At 34.7% G+C, this 21,147-nt stretch overlaps 1 protein-coding gene across 8 annotated transcripts in view; it reads left to right on the forward strand.

Annotated features, from left to right (window-relative positions):
* LOC104252008 (sodium channel protein type 2 subunit alpha) overlaps positions 1 to 20,603 on the forward strand; it is a 54,976-nt gene extending 34,373 nt beyond the window's left edge. For all 8 annotated transcript variants that reach the window (XM_059820774.1, XM_059820777.1, XM_059820779.1 and 5 more), the window contains exons 17-26: positions 4,731 to 4,851; positions 5,216 to 5,370; positions 6,349 to 6,522; positions 8,682 to 8,804; positions 13,530 to 13,811; positions 14,349 to 14,402; positions 15,469 to 15,606; positions 16,721 to 16,825; positions 17,884 to 18,154; positions 19,408 to 20,603. In XM_059820774.1, coding sequence (XP_059676757.1) covers positions 4,731 to 4,851; positions 5,216 to 5,370; positions 6,349 to 6,522; positions 8,682 to 8,804; positions 13,530 to 13,811; positions 14,349 to 14,402; positions 15,469 to 15,606; positions 16,721 to 16,825; positions 17,884 to 18,154; positions 19,408 to 20,603 — 2,619 coding nt within the window. The remainder of the gene's footprint in view (positions 1 to 4,730; positions 4,852 to 5,215; positions 5,371 to 6,348; positions 6,523 to 8,681; positions 8,805 to 13,529; positions 13,812 to 14,348; positions 14,403 to 15,468; positions 15,607 to 16,720; positions 16,826 to 17,883; positions 18,155 to 19,407) is intronic.
* Positions 20,604 to 21,147: the final 544 nt, after the last annotated feature.

A 21,147-nucleotide genomic window follows, 5' to 3' on the forward strand; every position in this document is an offset into this window, starting at 1 on the left:
TACATTGTATTGGCATTTTGTGATTCATAGTGGGCGATATTAAATTGTTAATATTAGAGTTAATTGGATTTGCTTAATTAATCTTTACAGACAGTAGTCCCTCACTCTGTTTCAGAAATATCCTTTCACTATTGCTTGTGTGAATTAAAGAGCCTTTTTAAGTAGCTTCCAGTGGGAGTGCTTTTTCCACTGCTACTTATGATGCTTTTGCTTTCATCCAACATTCTCGCAAACATTTTCATTTATCAAATGCTCATGAATAAGTGGATCAAAGGAATTATGAATAGTAATGAAGTACAGAGTGGACTATAATTTAAGGATCCTGTTTTTTTGCAGTATTTGCAAACAATAATCATCACAGAATTGTTTTGCTCTGATTTACAACGATCTGTTTTTTTGAATTGATAGAGTTATTATGCCTGTATAAGTGTATAAGGGCTAGAAAGACTGACATCCAGATTCCACTTAATTATACCAGTGGAACTACAATGATATTTACCACTTGGTCAATTTTATAGGTGATGTAGTTGTACTGAAAAAGACTGGATAAGTTTGGATATAATATTGCCATTTATATCACAGAACATCTCATTTTCATACTGACAGCCACACAGCACTGAGAAAATAAAAACAATATAATTTCCATTATTTAACATTTTCATAGGTATTTGGGAGGAACAGAAATTAAAAGCAAAACCAAAATGGTGGTTTCTCTTGGCGCCATCTTCCTGCTTATGTCTGTTCTGCTCTTTGCTCCTTCAGTCCCTTAAATTATGATCTCAAGAGTTATTAGTGGCATCTTGGCCAATCATGAAATCTCAGGCTTTGTTAAAAATGTTAAACTAAGAGCTGTTCAGCTACTCTCAGATAATCATCTTGGAAACAAAGAAAGAAAGAAATGTTAGAAGCTCAAAGTGGCCTGGCTGTAAGTGAAGCAGAATTGTATGAATCTATGAGATGTTGTTGAGGTTCAGAAAGTAATTATGTCAAAAACTTCCTGACCTAATCTTGGCTGCTGCTTTTTGCGATGCTGCTCTGATAGGCAAGCTGCTTTCCACTTTCAGTTTCTATCTTGAAAGCTAAACTAAAATCTGTAGCTCATACTGAACTGTATTGCTGACTAAAGCATGCCTGGCAATGCTGTTTGTAGATGTGAAGTAAAAGATATATAACTCTCCATGATAATCAGCATATTGCTTCTTTAGAACCATGTAAGTACTTTTGTCCCCTTATTGTCTTCTGTGAAAAGGAGATGGAGTATGTACATTCTGAGGTTTTGAAAAGCAGATTTCTCTGAGAATAATTTCCTTAGCATACTACTCAGAAAAAATCTAGGATCATAACTCTCAAAGAGTGTCTAATATTTGACCCTGATAAATCTCTTATAATCTGGGTAACTGAATACTTTTGAAACGTAGAACCATGGTATAAAAAAGGCTTAAAAAGGGCTTCCTATTATATCAAAGATAACATTTGGGTTTGATGATTATCTTATTCCTACAGGTTCATATTTTTTTTTAAAGCTGTATACATGTTAAGTATAAAGCATTGCCTAAATCCAGTTTTTGTAATGCTGGTGGGCAGAGAAGAATTTATCAGGTACAAAGGTAACTTTGAGTTATATTAAGGTAAAGAACTGGGACATATGCTACATACCTAACATATCAGGGTCTGCAATTAGAGGTAGTCTACCTATCCAGCTGGATTCGATATTTGTGAACCCTGGCAAGTCACAGTAAGTGGTAGAAAAAGTCTTCCTATGTATTAAAGGGTATGGACAAAACATAATCAGCAATAACATGGTCCATTCCCAGGTGATTTTGTGTTGAATACATAGAAATCGGTACAACATCCCTGGGTCAGTTGCTTTATACCAGAGCAGAAGTTTGCTGTGGAAATATGTGATTGTTACTGAAAAGTTTTCCTAGCGTACTGAACTTAATCGATTTGGTAAAATCTTAAGATGTTGTATCATAAAACCTTCCTAGCTGTTTGTAATGCGTACTAAATTTTATAAATATTGTATAGAATGCCATACAATAAAGTCGATGTTATAAATAACAAAGAAGCAATCAAAAAAAGAAGTAATTATTTCTGTTGAAAATTTTTAATTTTTTCTTCCCCAAATGATACTGAATTATTACAGATTGAATTTATTGAATAATTTTTATAATATGCTTCACCATATACTGATCAGGTTAGAGCTAAATTCAGGTATAATAGAACAGCATGCTCAAGAAATACTGTTACATCAACAGCAGAAGAGTAACTGAATTCTCAGTGGGTTAAGGCATTTAATTGTTGTGATTCAAGTATCAGCTGCTGTTGATTTGATTTAGGATTTTTCTGTTTAGCTCAACTGATGTGATTATTATTACCAGATTTTCAGTGAGAAGAGACTTGCAAGATACAACTCACCATATATACTGCCCCACATAAAGAAAGATGGCTTTCTGATGTTCCTGATAATTGACTGGTTTACTGTATCATTGTCTAGCTTCTCTACCTGATCTTTTTGATCTCTCCTCATAGTGGATATCTCTAATCTTCCATCTTGAGTTAACTGTTAGTCTTTTGCAATTTCAGTTATAATAGTTCATTACCCCTTCTTAAAATTAACATGTGCTGATTAAACTAACTGTGTAACGTCTGAATTACTGAATTCTTCATTTTCCTGTAAATGAATGGACAGTAGGTCTTTCAAACTTATAGTTTAACCAGTTCATAATTTTTGTTTGCTCTGCTACTACTACAGCATTCTGCTAGAAATGCTGTCCAGATCGGAATGATGCAAGCAACATTTTAAGAAAACTACATAATATAAACAGAAAGTCACTTCTCAGTTTAAAAATTATTTATGGTCTTGTATTGATAAACCTCAATTTTTAACACATATATAAATTTCTTTGGAATGTATGTTGTGTTTATGGTATTGCTGGCCTTTCCTCAAACTGGTGATTGACTTCCACTGATGTTTAAATGCTGTGGTCCTTACTTGAGGACTACAGTATTTATCCCATACTCTCCAGTTTCTCCATTTTAGAGGCAGTATTCCACAATGACCAAACTGCCATGCATTATCTATAATTCGGGTATGTTGCAACGGGAAATTTGTAAATAATAATCTGCAGAAAAGTGTGCATCCATGTCTTTGTACATTGGACCTAACCTCATAGACGCTAAAGCTCTTGCACAAACATGAGACATGAATATGTAAGCTGGGATTTTCAAAGAAACATAAAGGAAATAGGTGTGCAGATATCACTGAAATTACATGCATAATGTACCCTACAATAAATGTTTCCATTTGTTTGGTCTTCGTCTAAAATGAGGGCTATACTGTACCATGGTACATAGAAATCAAAGTTAAGCCTATGTCAAAATCACAACACGATACATTGCCAGTGTGATTCGATAAAAGCAGAGTGGGGGAGAAAGGAATTAATCTTCTTGTTTGAAGAACATACTTAATATTGTCTGCAATGTAAAATTCCATTAAAGTCTTATGGTACTTTCTGTGTTCACATACTAATATAGTTTACATTTCCTTTACAAAAAACTGTATAGAATTTGGAGCTTCTCAAACATGTTTTAAAGGAATAATGCCTCTAACTTCAGTTTTAAGTGTCAGCAAAGATATATCTTTAATGTTACCATGGACCATCTCTCTGTCTAATATTAATTCCCTATAGACTGTACTCTAATCGGCTTACATCATTCCCTTTATAAAATTAGCTACTTATCAATGCAGCCATTTTACTGATGTTATACTCCACATAGTGATAACATTAGAAAAGTCATAGAATGCCATGATCAAACTACTTTTACTTATTATAGTACTCATATTAGTCTGCTGCCAACATAACGTGATGGTGTGAAAGAATAATTTTGAAGATTTGGATTGTATTATCAGTATGATTCATTGGTGCAGTATTATTTTATGACAGTATTGTTTTTAAAGCATTTGTTTTCACTTTAGTCCTCCAAAAATGAAGATTTTTTTGGGGCTGTTAGAGTGATTGGACATGTATGTGTACTGTTAAAAAGTAATAAGTAGTTTCAAAATGCACAATAAATTCAGAAAATGCATTGGCAAGTGAGAATGCAAAATACCAGCTACTGCTCTTAAAGTAATGTGCTGCTTTTTTGGAAATAGAGAGACTTAAACTATCCTATACAACTCATAACATGTGTTTTCATGTCAATGGTAATGAAAAGTTAATATTATAACTTTTTAGATTTTACAGACTTGATAGAATAACATTTACTTGAGACATGAAAATACATCTGTGCAGCTTGCTGTTGGTTTGGTCATGATGTTGGAAAATTATTTGTATTAACACATGCTATCTGAAGTGTAATCTAAATTTCAGCCACATGATTGGAATAATGAAAGAGTACAAAGTGTGGAAGGCACCCATTCCTAACTTACTGAAATTTAATTTCAGAATTCTTATGTGTGGCTCAGAATAGTAGTCTAATAATTTCAGCAATTCCTTGTATGAAAATATCAAAATATTTTCAATAGGGAAAATGCACACGATGTAGTTTCTAATCTTGTGACCTCACCTGTAGTAGAGCAATTTGGCATTATAGATTCTAGATAAGAAATTATTTTAATCTCAGAGCACGGAATACATGCAAAATATTTTGGTATGCATTTCACACATGAACTTCTACTCAAAATAAATAAAATTGAAAAAAATAATTATGTGGGGTTTCATTCACAGAAGTTAAATGCATCCAGTTCATCAGAAGGCAGCACAGTTGATATCGGACTACCTCCAGAAGGGGAACAGCCAGAAGCAGAACCTGAAGAAGCTCTGGAACCAGAGGCTTGTTTTACAGAAGGTAGGCAAAGCAAAATATATGCAAGGTGATTAGACCTAACTATGTTGATTTGGTCTGGATTCTATTTTAATTCAAAATCAAGAAGCTTTGTGATTATAGTTGTATTTTCTGTTTGTATTAGTAACTCCTTCAGAGGTACTGCCATAGATGTATTGTTCTCGTGCTCCCTCTCTCCTTGGAAGGTGTTATAAGAGTTACAAAGCTTTAACTTCAAATATTGAAATGAAAATCCTCAAATAGGCGATACTTATTTACAAGAACCTATCGCAGTAGTACTGAAATAAGCCAAATTACTTCTGTTCATTGTGATTCCTAATAAATATTTACCTTATTCTGACATTTCAAAATTTATTATTGCACTTAGGCTGTGTTCGGAGATTCAAATGCTGTCAAGTCAGTGTAGAAGATGGGAAAGGGAAAATCTGGTGGAATCTTAGGAAAACCTGCTATAAGATTGTTGAACACAACTGGTTTGAGACCTTCATTGTCTTCATGATTCTTCTCAGCAGCGGTGCTCTGGTAAATTCAATGTGGAACTATAGTGTCTATTTTAAGCAGCAAGCATTTAGAATTACAGTTAATTATATAGCTGCAGGTAAAATATCAGAATTTAATATCCAATTCATAAATGTTATAATGTCGACATATATCAAGTATTTGGAATGTATTGTAGGATATGTAAGAGTTTGCTCACAGGATATGAGACAAACTGTTTGGCAAGTTCAAAATATAGTGTTAATGGAAATAAGAAATTAGTTATATCAGACTGATATTCACATGTCTTCATATTGATGATAATAGCTTTTTTTTTTTTTTGTCTTACACATATTTAAAATAAACCACAGCTGAGCTAAGAACTTATCAACAGCAACTTGAATTGTCATGATGTAAGGTGGCAACGTGATTCTGTCAGGGATTTTACTAGACTGATGTTAAATCAGGGGCACTAAGTACTGAAGTAATTAGTTCCTCATAGCAGGAGCAAAATACAGTGTACTTGCTGCACTTGGGTCAATGCACAGTGATTCACTGTCAATGTAGACATTTTCTTTTGAAAAGAGAGTTATTAATTTCTGTTCAGGATTGCTTTGTGGGTTAGTATGTATAGTTTGGTTTCAATTATTAGTTCCTCAAAAATTCTGTATCATAGAGTCATTTAATCCCTCATATAATTTTGATAAAAAGTTGTAGCTACCACAAGGGAAATCCTTATGTCAATAAGCCATTGCTATCCATGGAAATGAATGAAAATGAGATTTGGAGAATGGTATTACATTAAGTTTTGTGGATCACTGTTCAGCTCAGCTGAAAGCTGAATATTGTGTTTGGACCCAGCTTTATGAAAAGACTACAGTATGAAGTGAAAGCAAAAGTTGTGCTTGAGGGAAGGATATATGCCTTATAATCACATATATCTTTCCAATTCAAATTCTTTCTTGGCTACTATATACCACACTGCAAGACATTTAATTATATCTTCAAAAATCTTTTTCACAGGCATTTGAAGATATATACATAGAGCAACGTAAAACTATCAAGACCATGCTGGAATATGCTGACAAAGTTTTTACTTACATCTTCATTCTGGAAATGCTTTTAAAATGGGTGGCTTATGGCTTTCAAACCTATTTCACTAATGCGTGGTGCTGGCTGGACTTCCTGATTGTTGATGTATGTATTCTTTTTCATGTCCTGAATGACAGGGTCTAAAAATCAGAATACCATGTTTTCAGGATAAGCTTTCTGTTTTATTCAATGGAAACTCTATTTTAAAGCTATTGTTGTGGTATGTTTTTTAATTCAGTTCAGAAAAGAAAAAATATTTACATATACTTATTACTCTAGAGATTTTTTTTTATATTCTCTAGTTTTATGAAGTTGTAGTGCTTTATTGAAATGATGCTTTTTACTATTTTTTTTCACGGTGTGGAAAGCATGCTGTTCATCCTCTTCAGTTTTTACTGCATATGGAATTTAAATATTTCAAAGCAATTTCTTTAAAAGGTTCTGAGATTCTAATCAACTGCTGTAAGTGTTCTGTCACTTACTCTGTGTAATATGAAAGGAAAATACTGCTAGGAATCTCAGTTCCATTGTACTATTCAGTATTCTCGCACTTTTCACTGCATCTCCTGTATGGGCGACCTTAAAGAGACAGTTGGAGAACTGTAGATGAGCTCCCTTAGAATGGGTTCTCAAATGATTTTCAAAAGGCTGCACCACCAAGGAGCAGATACACGTTGTCTAAAGGAGACCTAGTGAGAAGTGCATTATAATTTCAAGTCTACATGCTCAACAATGTATGCATAGTACTGGGTAGCATAAATGGAAGTCTACGGATCTTTAACCATATAGCAGACATTCATTTCCATTCCATCCCCAATAGCCTGACTACATCTGTCTGTGCTAATAGGGCATCTCTCAGTTCCACATATGTAAGTCCCATGGAATGCAAGGTAAGAATGTGTGTTGAGTCACTTTTTTGCTCATTCCAAAAAGCAGCAGAATTCTCTAGCAATCACTATGTATCTCCCTAAAACTACAATGATATGATATACCATGAAGTCTTTATTATACAGAGCTTGGAAAACATTGTAACTTTTAAATCCATACCAGCATTGCAGGTCCTGTGATAAAACATGACTATATGCACACTTAGTAATCTGTGGTTGAGTCTGTACTCTTGTAAAACATTTACTGGCTCAATCATCAGATGTAGAAATTACCGTGATGAGTAGAGCTTTACAGAGACCCCATGGACAATACTTTACACTGTCATTACATGTTTGTTGTCTTTATCAACAAATATTTAATTCTTATTCGATAATCTGTGGTTTAGCTACTTCTGTGAACTTTATAAATAACTTTATTAGTTTTTCATGGCAATCTTTCTCTGGTGTTATTCTTTTAATGGAAAAAATTAATGTCTGAAGCATTTTTCTTTTTAATCTTTTGTCAGAAGATTGAGATAACAAAACAAAAAGATTAATTTAGAAATGAAAATTAAGAGAGAACGGGAAGGATGGAAGGGAAGGGCATTAAATGGAGGGAAATAGAAGATGGTTTGTTTCTTTTTCTTTACTAGGGCCACTCCTTCCCAATGGTGTACTATAAATACATTTCTAAGGATTATTGATGAAAGATAATTGTATTATTTATTTTACAGCTATTCTAGTTTATTTATTCATCTGCCTGCAGACCAGACCAGCGTTATGCAAGCCAGGATTGATGAAGTGGTTAAAGGAGTCACAGGGAATATAATGAAGTGTGGATATGCCTAACAATGAAGCTTCTACCATTGTCTAACAAACAGTTGGTTATCAGTCTTGATTAGTCTGGTTAAATCTGAACAGCACTGGTAGCTGTGGCTGTTGAATAAGATTTTCTGGACACTAGAAAGTTACATTTGACCAAAGGCCAGGTCTGGATGTGGTTTTTGAGAGCTTTTACATTCTCATCAAATTCTGAAGATATCATGGGAAGTCCTGACCTAAATTGACCATTCCAATTCACACAACTTTTGGGAGTTTTCTTTTTGCATGTGACTTCATTTTTCTTTAAATACCACCAAATGTTGACTGGTTTATGTGAATTTAGAAGGCATTTTTATACCATTCTACCAACATGATTTCATCAACAGGTACCTAGAATACACTTTTATTCCACTTTGTCTGATTTGAAAGATCTTTCTGCATTATAGAAGGATTCCTGGAGAAAGAGGTCCAGCCTTGAATCTTCTTGAGAAGTTCAGGGCACACATCATTCCCACCATATGTATTGAAAGGATATACAAGATGAATGAGCAATATTGCCTTTCTGTTTTTGTGTAGGTCTCTTTGGTTAGCTTAACAGCTAATGCCTTGGGCTACTCAGAACTTGGTGCGATTAAATCCCTTAGGACACTAAGAGCTTTGAGACCTCTAAGAGCCTTGTCGCGATTTGAAGGGATGAGGGTAAGACAAAATGAAAGAATCTGAAATAATGCATGCATACACAGAAACAATGCATGCAGAATAATCAACGACAAATCCATGCAGAAATGCTACACTACCATTCTATATATTTCACATTTATCACTAACATATAAGCAAAAGGCTTCATCTGCTTATATGAATTCATGTGTTATTGCACACATTGTTATACTTATTTAGGCTCCTTGGCCTTTCACCCTATTTCATATTTTCCTGGAGGGCCCAAGGATTTATCAACTGCATGGATCTATGCAATGTTACTGCAAAACTGAATTTATCCCGTACAAATAAATCCTACTATAGTCAGAACAGTTTTAAAAAAACAATACTTCCTCATAAAAGTGTGTGCACATATACACACATGTATATTCACATGTGTATTTCATACAAGTATAGAATATTGTGTGTAGTCTATGAAATATCTTTTAACTTACTGTAAATATTACTTGGGAATTTCTGTTACAATTTAAAAGTTTTGTAATGAACTCCTATGTTAATAAGTAAACTGGCAGTGTTAAAATACCTTCTCTCTTTCAGATTAGGACTATTGCATTCTGTTTAAGACAACTGTTCTAGTATATCAAAGATGGAGCTGGCTTTATGATTTCTGGCCTAAATTGGTTGCTTACTGCTTTCCATACTGATTTAAAAATGTTGATTATAATCTATAGAGCACTAAGCAGCCTGAAAAAATACCAGAAGAATTTTGCTGACAAAGTCGGGTATATTTGAGGTTACTGTCCCCAGCTGTTTGTTATCACCATATCAGTTACCACAGCTGAGACCCTCTCACAGTCTATTCCAGTGCAAAGTCAGACTCATTAGTTTAGGTCACTTCTTTAGTGCACTGAAATGGACAAAGACCTTATGTATTCTGCTATGACATGAAAGCTCTAGAAATGTTTCTTTTAGTGGCAGTAGTCAACAACTGGAGATGGTAGATATTTCTAGCTCCAGCCACAAGAAGATGTCTGACTTACACCTTCAGGGTCCATCTGTCTGCCTTGGCCATACTGCTGTAGATCTAATCAGCAGATGCACCTGAGATGAAACCCTATTGCTGTAATTGAAAGGGATCCTTGTGTGAGCTCCCTACTGCATTCACTGATCTTTGGCACCCCAGGTTATAAGCTGATTAGCAAATTTATAAGTCAACTACAAATTGGTGAGCTTCTGAAGAAAATGTGATGCTCTATGTGTGTGGAAAGTAAAAGACTTTGAACAAAAAGGGAACCGACTTTGGTGAAAGGTTGTAAATTCGAATAGAAAATACCACTTCCTTGCCTCCAACAAATTTCTCGAACTTTGCTGAAGCAAATTTGAAAATTTGGGATGTTTATATCACATATAAGGCCTATCTAAAATCTCAATAGTATCTTGCTAGAAAACACATTAGCTGTTGGTTTTTTATGAGAATGATTAGCAAAAAGCTGAATACAAAATATTACAAATTTTATATGCAAAGTAAATTGCTTAAGTGGCAATTTAATGTGGTAATGAAAAAACAATCACTTTGTCATGAAAGTTTATGGATAATTGTCAATCCCATAACTTCCACGTTGGTGTAAACTTTACCTACTGATTTGATCCTGATCTGCTAACTGTGTCTTTTTGTAAAATACCCAGATAAGGAGGAGATCTATGACTTTAGCAATAGATATAATAAAAAGTAGTGGATGAAGTTTGATAACTTCAGACTAGAAATGTGACCTATATTTTGATCAGTTAGCAATTAACCATTGAAATTTTCCTATGGATATAATGAATTTTGCCTCGTTTAAAGTAACTAATTTCAGGCTTAATGTCTTTAAAGATACAGTAGCTCAAGTTGGTGAAAAAATTAGTATGAGAAGATTTTAAGGTTTGATACATGGAAATTCAAGATGTCTGTTCATAACATAGTAATTTCATTGGTGCTTAACATCTATGAACTGAAAATATGACAATATAGTATGGTGCACATATTTGCATAGGCACTTAAAATTACTTCCAGTGAGCATTATACTTCCTATACACAAGCAAGAAATTCCATTCTACACATCTAAAATTTTTAATCCACCACACTATTCTCTAGGATCAGGACTTGTGCCTGCCCAAACCAGTAATTAATAGAAAACATTGTCCCTATAGAAAACATGATGTTTCCCCTGCATTTTCCCACTACTACTATTGTTAGGGCGAATACACTTTAATGTGCAATTGGGACTTCATGAAGTAGCCTGTGGGAGTATAATTAATCTGTCTATGCTCTGTCCCAAGCAGTATCACTCACTGCTATATGGTGCTAGGCACATACTACCTTTTTTTAACCGGTAAACAACTCCTTTAAAGTCTTTCTAATGCTTTCCCTACTTTCATTTGCTGTCAGGCCTTGCCCTCTTTTCTCACACCCCTACTACAAATGGAAGCTAGGAGGTATCTGGATCAGTGTTTTCAGTGATGCTCAACACCATGTTTGGTGTATCTTCAAATGATTCATGTTACAAGCTGGTCCTGCTATAGCTTCAGGACTCAGACTAAAAACAGAGAAAGTAGGTCAGCTGTAGAAATCCAGCAATTAAAGAAAGAACAACATGACTGGACCTGCAGCTGTAGCAGAAAGAGGAACAGAATTCTCGGGTGTAATGAGACTGAAAGCTCGAGGACAAATATTTTCACTTCATTAACTATCCCTTTATATCTCAATAATTATTCCTGATGGATTATATTATTACATTTAAGAAATCTACTTATATTTTTAAGTAGAAGAATTGAGATAACTTAAAATAAAAATAACGTAAAAATAATAACTAATATATCTTTGGAAAATATTCTCAAATTGGGAAAAAATTATGTCACCATTTAATATTCCAGTCAAAATTCCCACTAAAATCAGTGAGTTCATGGAGATTTCCAATTTTAATTAATTCAGCATTACTATTAAACTATTCATTTGTTTAGGTCAAACTACTCCTCATGGCCTTCCACAGTCGTGTCATTGACAAAGCTGAGAGTACAGGTCTGTCAACATAAGACAGCACTGCTGAGATAGTGAAATAGTAAGAAGAGATTTATCCATTAGTCAGGGAATCCTCTCTGCATGGCTCATGAGTGATAAAATGCTATATTATTTTTGCTTATTGATTTATAATAGGTATTGCTAAGGAGATTTTTAGTATGAGTAAGAAACCATTTTGATTTTTTTTTTTAATTTCCCCATTAGAAATAAACACTTCATCCACATTTCTGTGCTTTTATAGAGTCATAGAGTAATTTATATTGAAAAGAATCTCATTTGGTCCAGGTCCTAAGTTTAACATGACAACAATTTCATTGAAGTCCTGTAGGATCTCGAATATTATCCAAAGTATATATCACCCCAAAGAGGTATTGTTTTGGCAGGAATGGAGCCCTGAAAGTAAACCAAGTATTTCTCCTTTCCTTCAGCCCAAGTCTAGTACATGGTGTACATGGTGGTGGTTCATCACCTACTCTAACATTCAAAGGCTTTATTTTCTATTCTGTAAAATGGCAAGGAATGAAAGGTGATCTACCTAGATGACTAATATTACAAGTAATTGATTCTATGGAACCTATTAATTGTAGATATAAATGTAATGCCAAAATATTTTACAGGCTTAAGCTTCATATTTGTATTTCAAACAGAAGCAAACAGCATAGTGTGCTAGAGGACCTGTTGTAGTACCTACATCGTATAAACTAAATGAATTATAAATAATCTCATCTATGTAATACCTAATATCCTGCATTTTTAAAACAGAATCTTCATTACGTTCTAAGGATCTGATTCAGTTGTTTTGGGAAAATTGGCAGCAGTGCTCCATAGTTATTAAATTTTATATTGTTAGACTTACAAACAGATTAAAAATAGGAGTTAACTAATTTAGCAGTTCATTAATTTAATCATTAAATAAATAATTCTCATTCATAATGGACCTACTTTCTCCCTACTTTTATTTTCTTTACTGTTTTATTTTTATTCTCACATGTTTTTAATCATCATCATACCTGAACTCATTTTCATATTTTTCTTTCCTGAAGCCTGATTTTACCCAAAATTCATCTGGGAATTAAGACTTTTCCTTCTTCAAGTCTTACCTGCCACTTGCCTGAACACTACCAGTTTTTTTGTGTTCAGTTACTCAGCTGGTTTCCTGATTTGAACATGTTTGCTTTTCTGGTTTTATATATAACCATGCAAATGAACATGCATACATCCCTGAGTTTTCTTTTATTTAAAAGAAGTCTTAAAATTACTTTCAATTAAAATTTTGCTCTGCAACATTGATTTGGACTGTTTATCCAGTAAACATGTAATAGTAAAAAGTTTATTGTATTTGATGCAATCAGTCATTAGAAATATTATGGATATGTTTTTGCAGACATACATTAAGTAAATATTCTAAAAAGAATTAATAAGTGCTGATTTTTTGGGGTTTTTTAGTTCATTTTACCTGTTTGTTCTTCTTTTTCCCATTCTTTAAAACTACCATTTGCTACTGTTTGTATATTTTTCCCTCTAATTATGTTGTCATTTTATCTTTCCTCTATACTGCTTTTCTTGTTACTCTCAACAATTAAGAAAGTGTAACACAGATATTGGAATTAAAATAGAGTGTTACATTTAAGAAAGGCTGATGAAGCATTTATAAGATACTGATGCCCGTGTTCTTACACTGTTTCTCTTTGGTTTTGTTTGTACTCTAGGTGGTTGTGAATGCCCTCTTAGGAGCAATTCCATCCATTATGAATGTGCTTCTTGTTTGCCTTATATTCTGGCTGATCTTCAGTATCATGGGAGTAAATCTATTTGCTGGAAAATTTTACTACTGTGTTAACACTACAACTGATGAGAGATTTGATATCAGTCAAATCAACAACTATAGTCAATGTGAGGAGCTCATAAAAAACAATGAAACTGCCCGGTGGAAGAATGTGAAGGTTAACTTTGATAATGTGGGCCTTGGTTATCTTTCTCTGCTTCAAGTAGTAAGTCACCACTCCTTAATTTCTCTTTCTCTTTATATATCTCTATTGTTTACTTGTAACAGTAAAAAGTAATTTTTTATTGTTTTGTTCATTCAGAAATCTTGTCTCTCACTTCTTGGTTTGGAATTGCAAAGTGTGGGATAAATCCATCACACTACAGAAATAATACAAAGTGTAGAGGCTATGCTGACTGTGAGAAAAAATACATAATTCAAACCTAATTCACCTTAGCTGCATTGAATCTACATCAAGTACACCTACTTTGCTAATACACAGAAAACAACTTTTATATCATTTATAATTGATAAAAGTTATTAATAGATGCTGTGTTCTCTATAGTCAGGTATTAGAATTTGCTTGCAATTCTCGCATATGAATAAAACATACAATAGAAGGCAAGAGTCACCTATTAACATTGCACTGTGCAGGTGTTTATGATAAGCGCTAAAGACACTTAGCCTTCAGCTCTTAAACAATGTTTCTGACAAGCCATTTTCCAAGAAAAGCATGAGGTAAACACCAGTGTTCTGTTTATAGGCTACATTTAAAGGATGGATGGATATCATGTACGCAGCTGTGGATTCTCGTAATGTAAGTATAGTCCCTTGATTCCATTTGTTTTGACTGTATGAGCTCGAAGATTTAAATATGTAATTTTAACATCTTTCAGAAATAACAGTAAAAATGAGAGAATAAGGAGTTATTATAGTTTTGTAGTTAAAGAAAATGGAAACCATAGGAAAAATACAGGAGACAAAGAAAGCAGAGGAGCAGTCCTAAAGGATTCCATGTTCTCTATGGTGCAGTTGGACCAAAATTCCTCAATGCCACAGCAGACTTAACTATTTCCATGAAATGCCTTTTCCTCTTCTCATTGTGTGCATTGAGGCATTATTTTCATTTGGAAACAGGCACTGATACACAGATTAGAGAGGATTTTTTGTAACACTGATCTTTTTTTAAAGTTGAGACTTTCACTGTGCTCTGCAAGCCACCTGATTCCTTTCTTCAGGGCACAGTTCCTATTCTTACCTTGACCTGTGCATTTTCTTACCCTTTTGCTTTCCCCTTGCTCCCTTGGTGCAAGTTGTCCTGTAGTTCTAAGTAGACAACTGAATAAACTATACTCCAGCTCTTTTGGTAAGCTACACTCACAGTGGGAGGCCTGTTGTAATATCGTAAATGTGCATAGCTGTACCAAGAAAATATGCTTACTCTAAACATGGCTTGGATGCCGCTATTCCATAATCCAGGGCAGTTTCCTAAGTGCCTATAGCAGTGAAAGCTCCACAAGCCCACATCAGGGGCCTCCCACGAGATACACAGAAAAGTTTGCAGCTTTACAAGCTGGTGTTTCTGGTTGTCTGTAGACTCAGGCAGATGGCAGTATACTAGTTTAAACCAATTGTGTCTTCAGTATTTATTCTACACTCATATAGGCCAGTTACATTTTTTTAAATGAAATATCAAATTTGATAGCAAAAAGTTCTTTGTCAAGAATGTAACTTCATCCATTGAAGATCAGTGGGATGGATATGGGGGAATTTGACCATAAGTAGCAAAGATCAGAGTGACAGAGCCCTAAATACTATCCAGCAGATATTTGATTCTGTGCTCACAATTAAACTAAGGCTTAGTGTCTACGCCTTTTTTGCAGGTTTTGGATCAACCTAAGTATGAAGATAACCTGTACATGTATCTTTACTTTGTCATCTTTATCATCTTTGGATCATTCTTTACCTTGAACCTTTTCATTGGTGTCATCATAGACAATTTCAACCAGCAGAAAAAGAAGATAAGTACTTCATCATTATTCTGAAAAGAAAGCTAAAAAAAATGCTTATTTTTGGTCTATTCACAATAACTTTATTCAGAAAATATTATTTTTTCATTTTATGATAAGCTAATGTGTGCTCTGCATATTAAATACTTTAAATTATTAAAGCTTATGATTTGGCTTGATGAGCGTTTGATGGACAAGTTACAACAGACGTCTGTCCATGGCTAGTGGAATACTCGATGTCATCTTTGTAAAGATGTGCATTTGGGGCTGGAGTCTATAATAGACTCATAAAAATGCTAACCATTGAAATAGCTAAATGTAGCTATAAAAACTCTTATCTATACTACCTTCATGTCTCAGAGCTCAGCAGTGTAGATTTCTGAACTCTAATAATACACATTATATTATCCTTACTTGTACTCTCTTTAGTTTTCGTATTTTGTCAACATTGCCTCAAACGGTATCAGTGTTTCAGCTTCAGAACTTAACTAAAGTATCTGGCTATACAAAGTGGTATTGGAGTGGTGGAAGTGCTGTTGGATCCATGTGCTGAAATGGGTTGAGATGGAGAGAAATTGGCTTTTTTTTTAACTCGTTACACATAGTAGTTCCAGGATCTCCTGCTTCAAGTCCTGCCCCAGTGGAGGGAGAAGAGTTTGTGAAATATGACCATCTGGATAACTTCTAATACTCCTTTTGTATCATAGATGTCAGTTCTGAAATTTTGCCCAAATTTACTCTAGAGGAAAAACAAGAGAAAGGGATTGGAATATTTTGTTAGTTTGTGTCTCTGTAATAACTGATGGAATTTAGTAGAACAAAGAAAAGGCACCTCTCCCTCCTCTGTACATCCCCTCTCCCTAATGAAAAGCAGAGGTGTACCACAAACAATGCAAGTTCAAGAGTCTCTCCAAAAAAATCTTGAACAGTAAGACTGGAATTTGTAAAGCAATTCTTCTGTTACCAAAGTACTAATAATCATGATAAAAGGGGATTTTTATGTCTGTTCTCACTTTCCCACAGATGAGAACGTGAACAAGACTGATGATTATTATTCAGTATCTTTGTTTATAAGTAAGCAATAGAGATATGTGATTGTAACCATTTTTTTGCCTCTTTGGTTTACTTTGGAGGTCAAGACATTTTTATGACAGAAGAACAGAAAAAATACTACAATGCAATGAAAAAATTGGGTTCAAAGAAACCACAAAAGCCTATACCTCGACCAGCAGTAAGAATAAAAATATTTTCTGTTATTTTTACATTTATTTAAAAATGGGATTATTTTATTTATGCCTTAGGCTGAATTAAGTTGTAACCTAAAAAGCCAGGTGATATAAGAAAAGCCTTATTCATCTGAAATCCGATTTTCTTCTCTTTTGTAGTCTGAATATGGAGGACTCTTCCCTTTCCTTTTTCCCCCCTCATTTTCTCTCTGCTGATGGCAATGACATTTTATGTGGCATTTTTTCAAAACACTGGTTTGACTAGAACAATTAAATGTGGCAGTGTATTTGTCAAAATATGTGAAAGCTTTAGGGCACGGACTTTTTCAATCATCGAGGAAGACTCTGAAACTGCTGCATGGGGGCAAGTTACCATATCATTGCCTGAAGAAAAGTCCTTTTGCACCTCACATTACTGTTGCACAATCCATACAATGGTTTGTTCTCCTGAGCAGGGCTATCCTAGCACTACAGAGCAGGGTTTGGCTGGAGCAGAGAGTGATTCCAGCTCTGTAATTCTACCTTGGATTGTGGAACCTGCACAGTGGTCAGTCCAGCCATCAGTAAATTCTCTATAGCTGAAAAATGGAAGTTACTGTTTTAAAGGTTATTTTGGTGGCATGAAGAGCACTGAACTCGGGGCTTGAAAACTTTATAAGTTTTCTGGCAAATGAAGTGCTATTAACTCTCAGCCTGCTCACATCCTCCTCTCCCCGCCCCCCCGCTTATTTTTTTTCAAATTTTGCCAAGCTAAGCATTCAGTTAATAGTCTGTGTGACAAAAGCTTGCAGTGCACTCATTCAGGGTGGCAAAGTCTCCTTTGCAACTTTAAAAAAATGCACCATGCATATTTTTAAATCATCCCTTTAATGCTTATAAACACAGTAGTTGCATTTCTATTTAATTTGTGTTTACATGTACAAACCGGAAAATTCATACAAATGGAGGACTTCATGGAAGACATAAAATCCCCTTGATACTAGATTTAAATAATTTGTAGCAATTTTGAAAAAGAAATTTTACCCAATGCATATCGTAATGAATCTTATTTTTCCCTCCCCAGAACAAATTCCAAGGCATGGTCTTTGATTTTGTAACAAAACAAGCATTTGATATCAGTATCATGATACTTATCTGCCTTAATATGGTCACAATGATGGTAGAAACAGATGATCAGAGTGAGGACATGGAAAACATTTTATATTGGATTAACCTGGTGTTTATTGTCCTTTTCACTGGAGAATGTGTCCTGAAATTGATTTCACTTCGCCATTACTACTTTACTATAGGATGGAATATTTTCGATTTTGTGGTTGTCATTCTCTCCATAGTAGGTAAGAACAATTCATTTTTATGAGATGGCTAATTCTGTGGAAACTGAAACATTTTTGGCGTGTAAAATCTATTTATATTTTGGTTCAACATTGTCACTAGAAAGTCTGATCACAATTTTTCCTTCTTTTGATTTCGTATTATCCATAAAATAACTGAACACTGGTAAGAAATTTTTTAGCAATAGTTTTCATACACTCTCACTTTTCTATTAGTTGAAATAAGTTCTTCATTCTGAATTCAGTAGAAATTCCTCAGCATAGAAACAAACCCATATATGAAAAGCAATTTTGATATAACCTAACAGTGCCAGTTGCAGGAAAAGAGTCCAGCAATCCAAAATCCAAGAGCAAAATCTGTGTGGGCTAGCATGCAAGCACCCCAGATAGCAGGGTAAAACCTCCTGAGAGGTTTTATGCCTGAGCTAGAGTGAGCAACTGGAGAAGCAGAGCTGAAGCAGATATAGTAATAAATACATGGCTCCGCTAATCTTTGCTTTATCTAGAGCAGAAAACCTGAAAGAACTTGAGTAAAAATTCTGTCATTTTAACTTCTCAGAACTCCTTAATATGCAAATTGGTTTTGCCATTTTTGTATGGAAACAGGATGTAGTTATTTTTTTGCTTTGAGGCACATAAAATAATGCTCAATTCTTCCACTCCAGTGAGTTCTAAGAAGCCTTTTTATTATCAGTTTGTTTATGTTTGGAATTGCTGTGTCATTAATACTAAACTTGTGGTCACGTTATTTCATGTGTGATTAAAAATTTGCAGTTCTCTTCAAATATACATACTTTCTTTGAATACCGTAACTTGATTACATGGCATTTTAATACTACTATAAATATGATCCTTCTTCAGATTAACTGAGATTATTTTTGTTACAGTTAAATAGAAAGCTATTCTTCTGGTCTCAGCATTTGCTAGTCTACATACACTAGTTACCAGTTTGTTCTAAAAAAGATTGATGTTGTATATTTGTGTGTATGTTTGCATACATAGTCATACAATTAATACTTAGAGCATTGACACAGTTTTTCATTATCCTGCAAATTCAGAATTTCTGTTGGGATTTATGGGTTTCCAAAGCATAGCAAAATGTAAAGGTTTTGTAAAAAAACCAGAATGGCTAATTTTTAAAATCTGTTCAAATATCTTCTTCTTCTTAAAGTTCTACAATGTTTGTAGGATAAATCTTTAGCAGTGGTTTTTAAATGTAATAATATTCTTTACTAATTTAACTTGTGTTTCAACAGGTATGTTCTTAGCTGAGATGATTGAGAAATACTTTGTGTCCCCGACACTATTCAGAGTCATCCGACTTGCCAGAATCGGTCGAATCCTGCGTCTCATTAAAGGCGCTAAGGGAATCCGCACTCTGCTTTTTGCTTTGATGATGTCTCTTCCTGCTTTGTTCAACATTGGTCTGCTGCTGTTCCTGGTCATGTTTATCTATGCGATATTTGGCATGTCCAACTTTGCCTATGTTAAGCGGGAAGTTGGGATTGATGACATGTTCAACTTTGAAACATTTGGCAACAGCATGATCTGCCTATTTCAAATTACCACATCTGCTGGCTGGGATGGCTTGCTAGCCCCAATTCTTAACAGTGGGGAGCCAGACTGTGACCCCCATAAAGATCATCCGGGGAGCTCTGTGAAAGGCGACTGCGGCAACCCTTCCGTTGGGATTTTCTTCTTTGTCAGCTACATTATCATATCATTTCTGGTAGTGGTGAACATGTACATTGCTGTGATTTTGGAGAACTTCAGCGTTGCTACTGAAGAAAGCGCTGAACCCTTGAGTGAGGACGATTTTGAGATGTTCTATGAAGTTTGGGAGAAGTTTGATCCCGATGCAACACAATTCATAGAGTTCAGTAAACTATCAGATTTTGCAGCTTCGTTAGATCCTCCTCTTCTTATAGCAAAACCAAACAAAGTCCAGCTTATTGCAATGGATCTGCCCATGGTAAGCGGCGACAGAATTCACTGCCTTGACATCTTGTTTGCTTTCACAAAGCGTGTTTTGGGGGAAAGTGGGGAGATGGACGCCCTCAGAATACAGATGGAAGATCGGTTTATGGCAGCCAATCCTTCTAAAGTCTCCTATGAACCAATTACAACCACATTAAAACGGAAACAGGAGGAAGTATCTGCTGTCATTATTCAGCGTGCTTTCAGACGTCACCTTTTAAGGCAAAAAGTCAAAAAAGTTTCATGTATATTTAATCAGGATAAAGGTAAAGATGAGGATGATCTGCCCATGAAAGAAGATATGATTATGGATAAACTAAATGAGAACTCTACTCCAGAAAAAACAGATATGACCCCATCCACAACCTCCCCACCATCCTATGATAGTGTAACAAAGCCAGACAAGGATAAATATGAAAAAGACAAATCAGAAAAAGAAGATAAAGGTAAAGACAGCAGGGAAAGTAAAAAGTAACACAGATTTCTGTTTGTGATAAACTGTTTACAGCCTGAGAAAGTATGTATTTGTGTCAACAAGACTCCTGTAGGAGGTACATGCCAAACTGACAGTTTTTGCATATATAAATATATATATAATTATATATATATATAAAAAAGGTCAGTGCCTATAACAAGACAGTGACCCCTCGTCATCAAACTGCAACTCTGTAAAACAGGGTAACATCCTGACAGGAGGTTATTGTTTTTATTACCAGCTGACACTGCTGAAGAGAAGATAAAATGGCCAATCAGACTGTAGGGACCAGTTAAAAAAAAAGGTGCACACCTATGAATCTCTGTGTTTAACATGAAACACGCAGTACAAAAATTGTATCCACTGTTTGCATTTCAACAGCCACATTCGCCATATTTTTACAAGAATCAGTGTTGGTGAACTTATCATTTTTTTAATTCACAGGTTGTTTACTATTATATGTGACTATTTTTGTAAATGGGTTTTATGTTGGGGAAGGGGGTATGAGAACCAGGTGTTCTACTCTCGGATTCTCTATAATGTA

Source organism: Gavia stellata, chromosome 8 (assembly GCF_030936135.1).
Source record: "Gavia stellata isolate bGavSte3 chromosome 8, bGavSte3.hap2, whole genome shotgun sequence".
Lineage (NCBI taxonomy): Eukaryota > Metazoa > Chordata > Aves > Gaviiformes > Gaviidae > Gavia > Gavia stellata.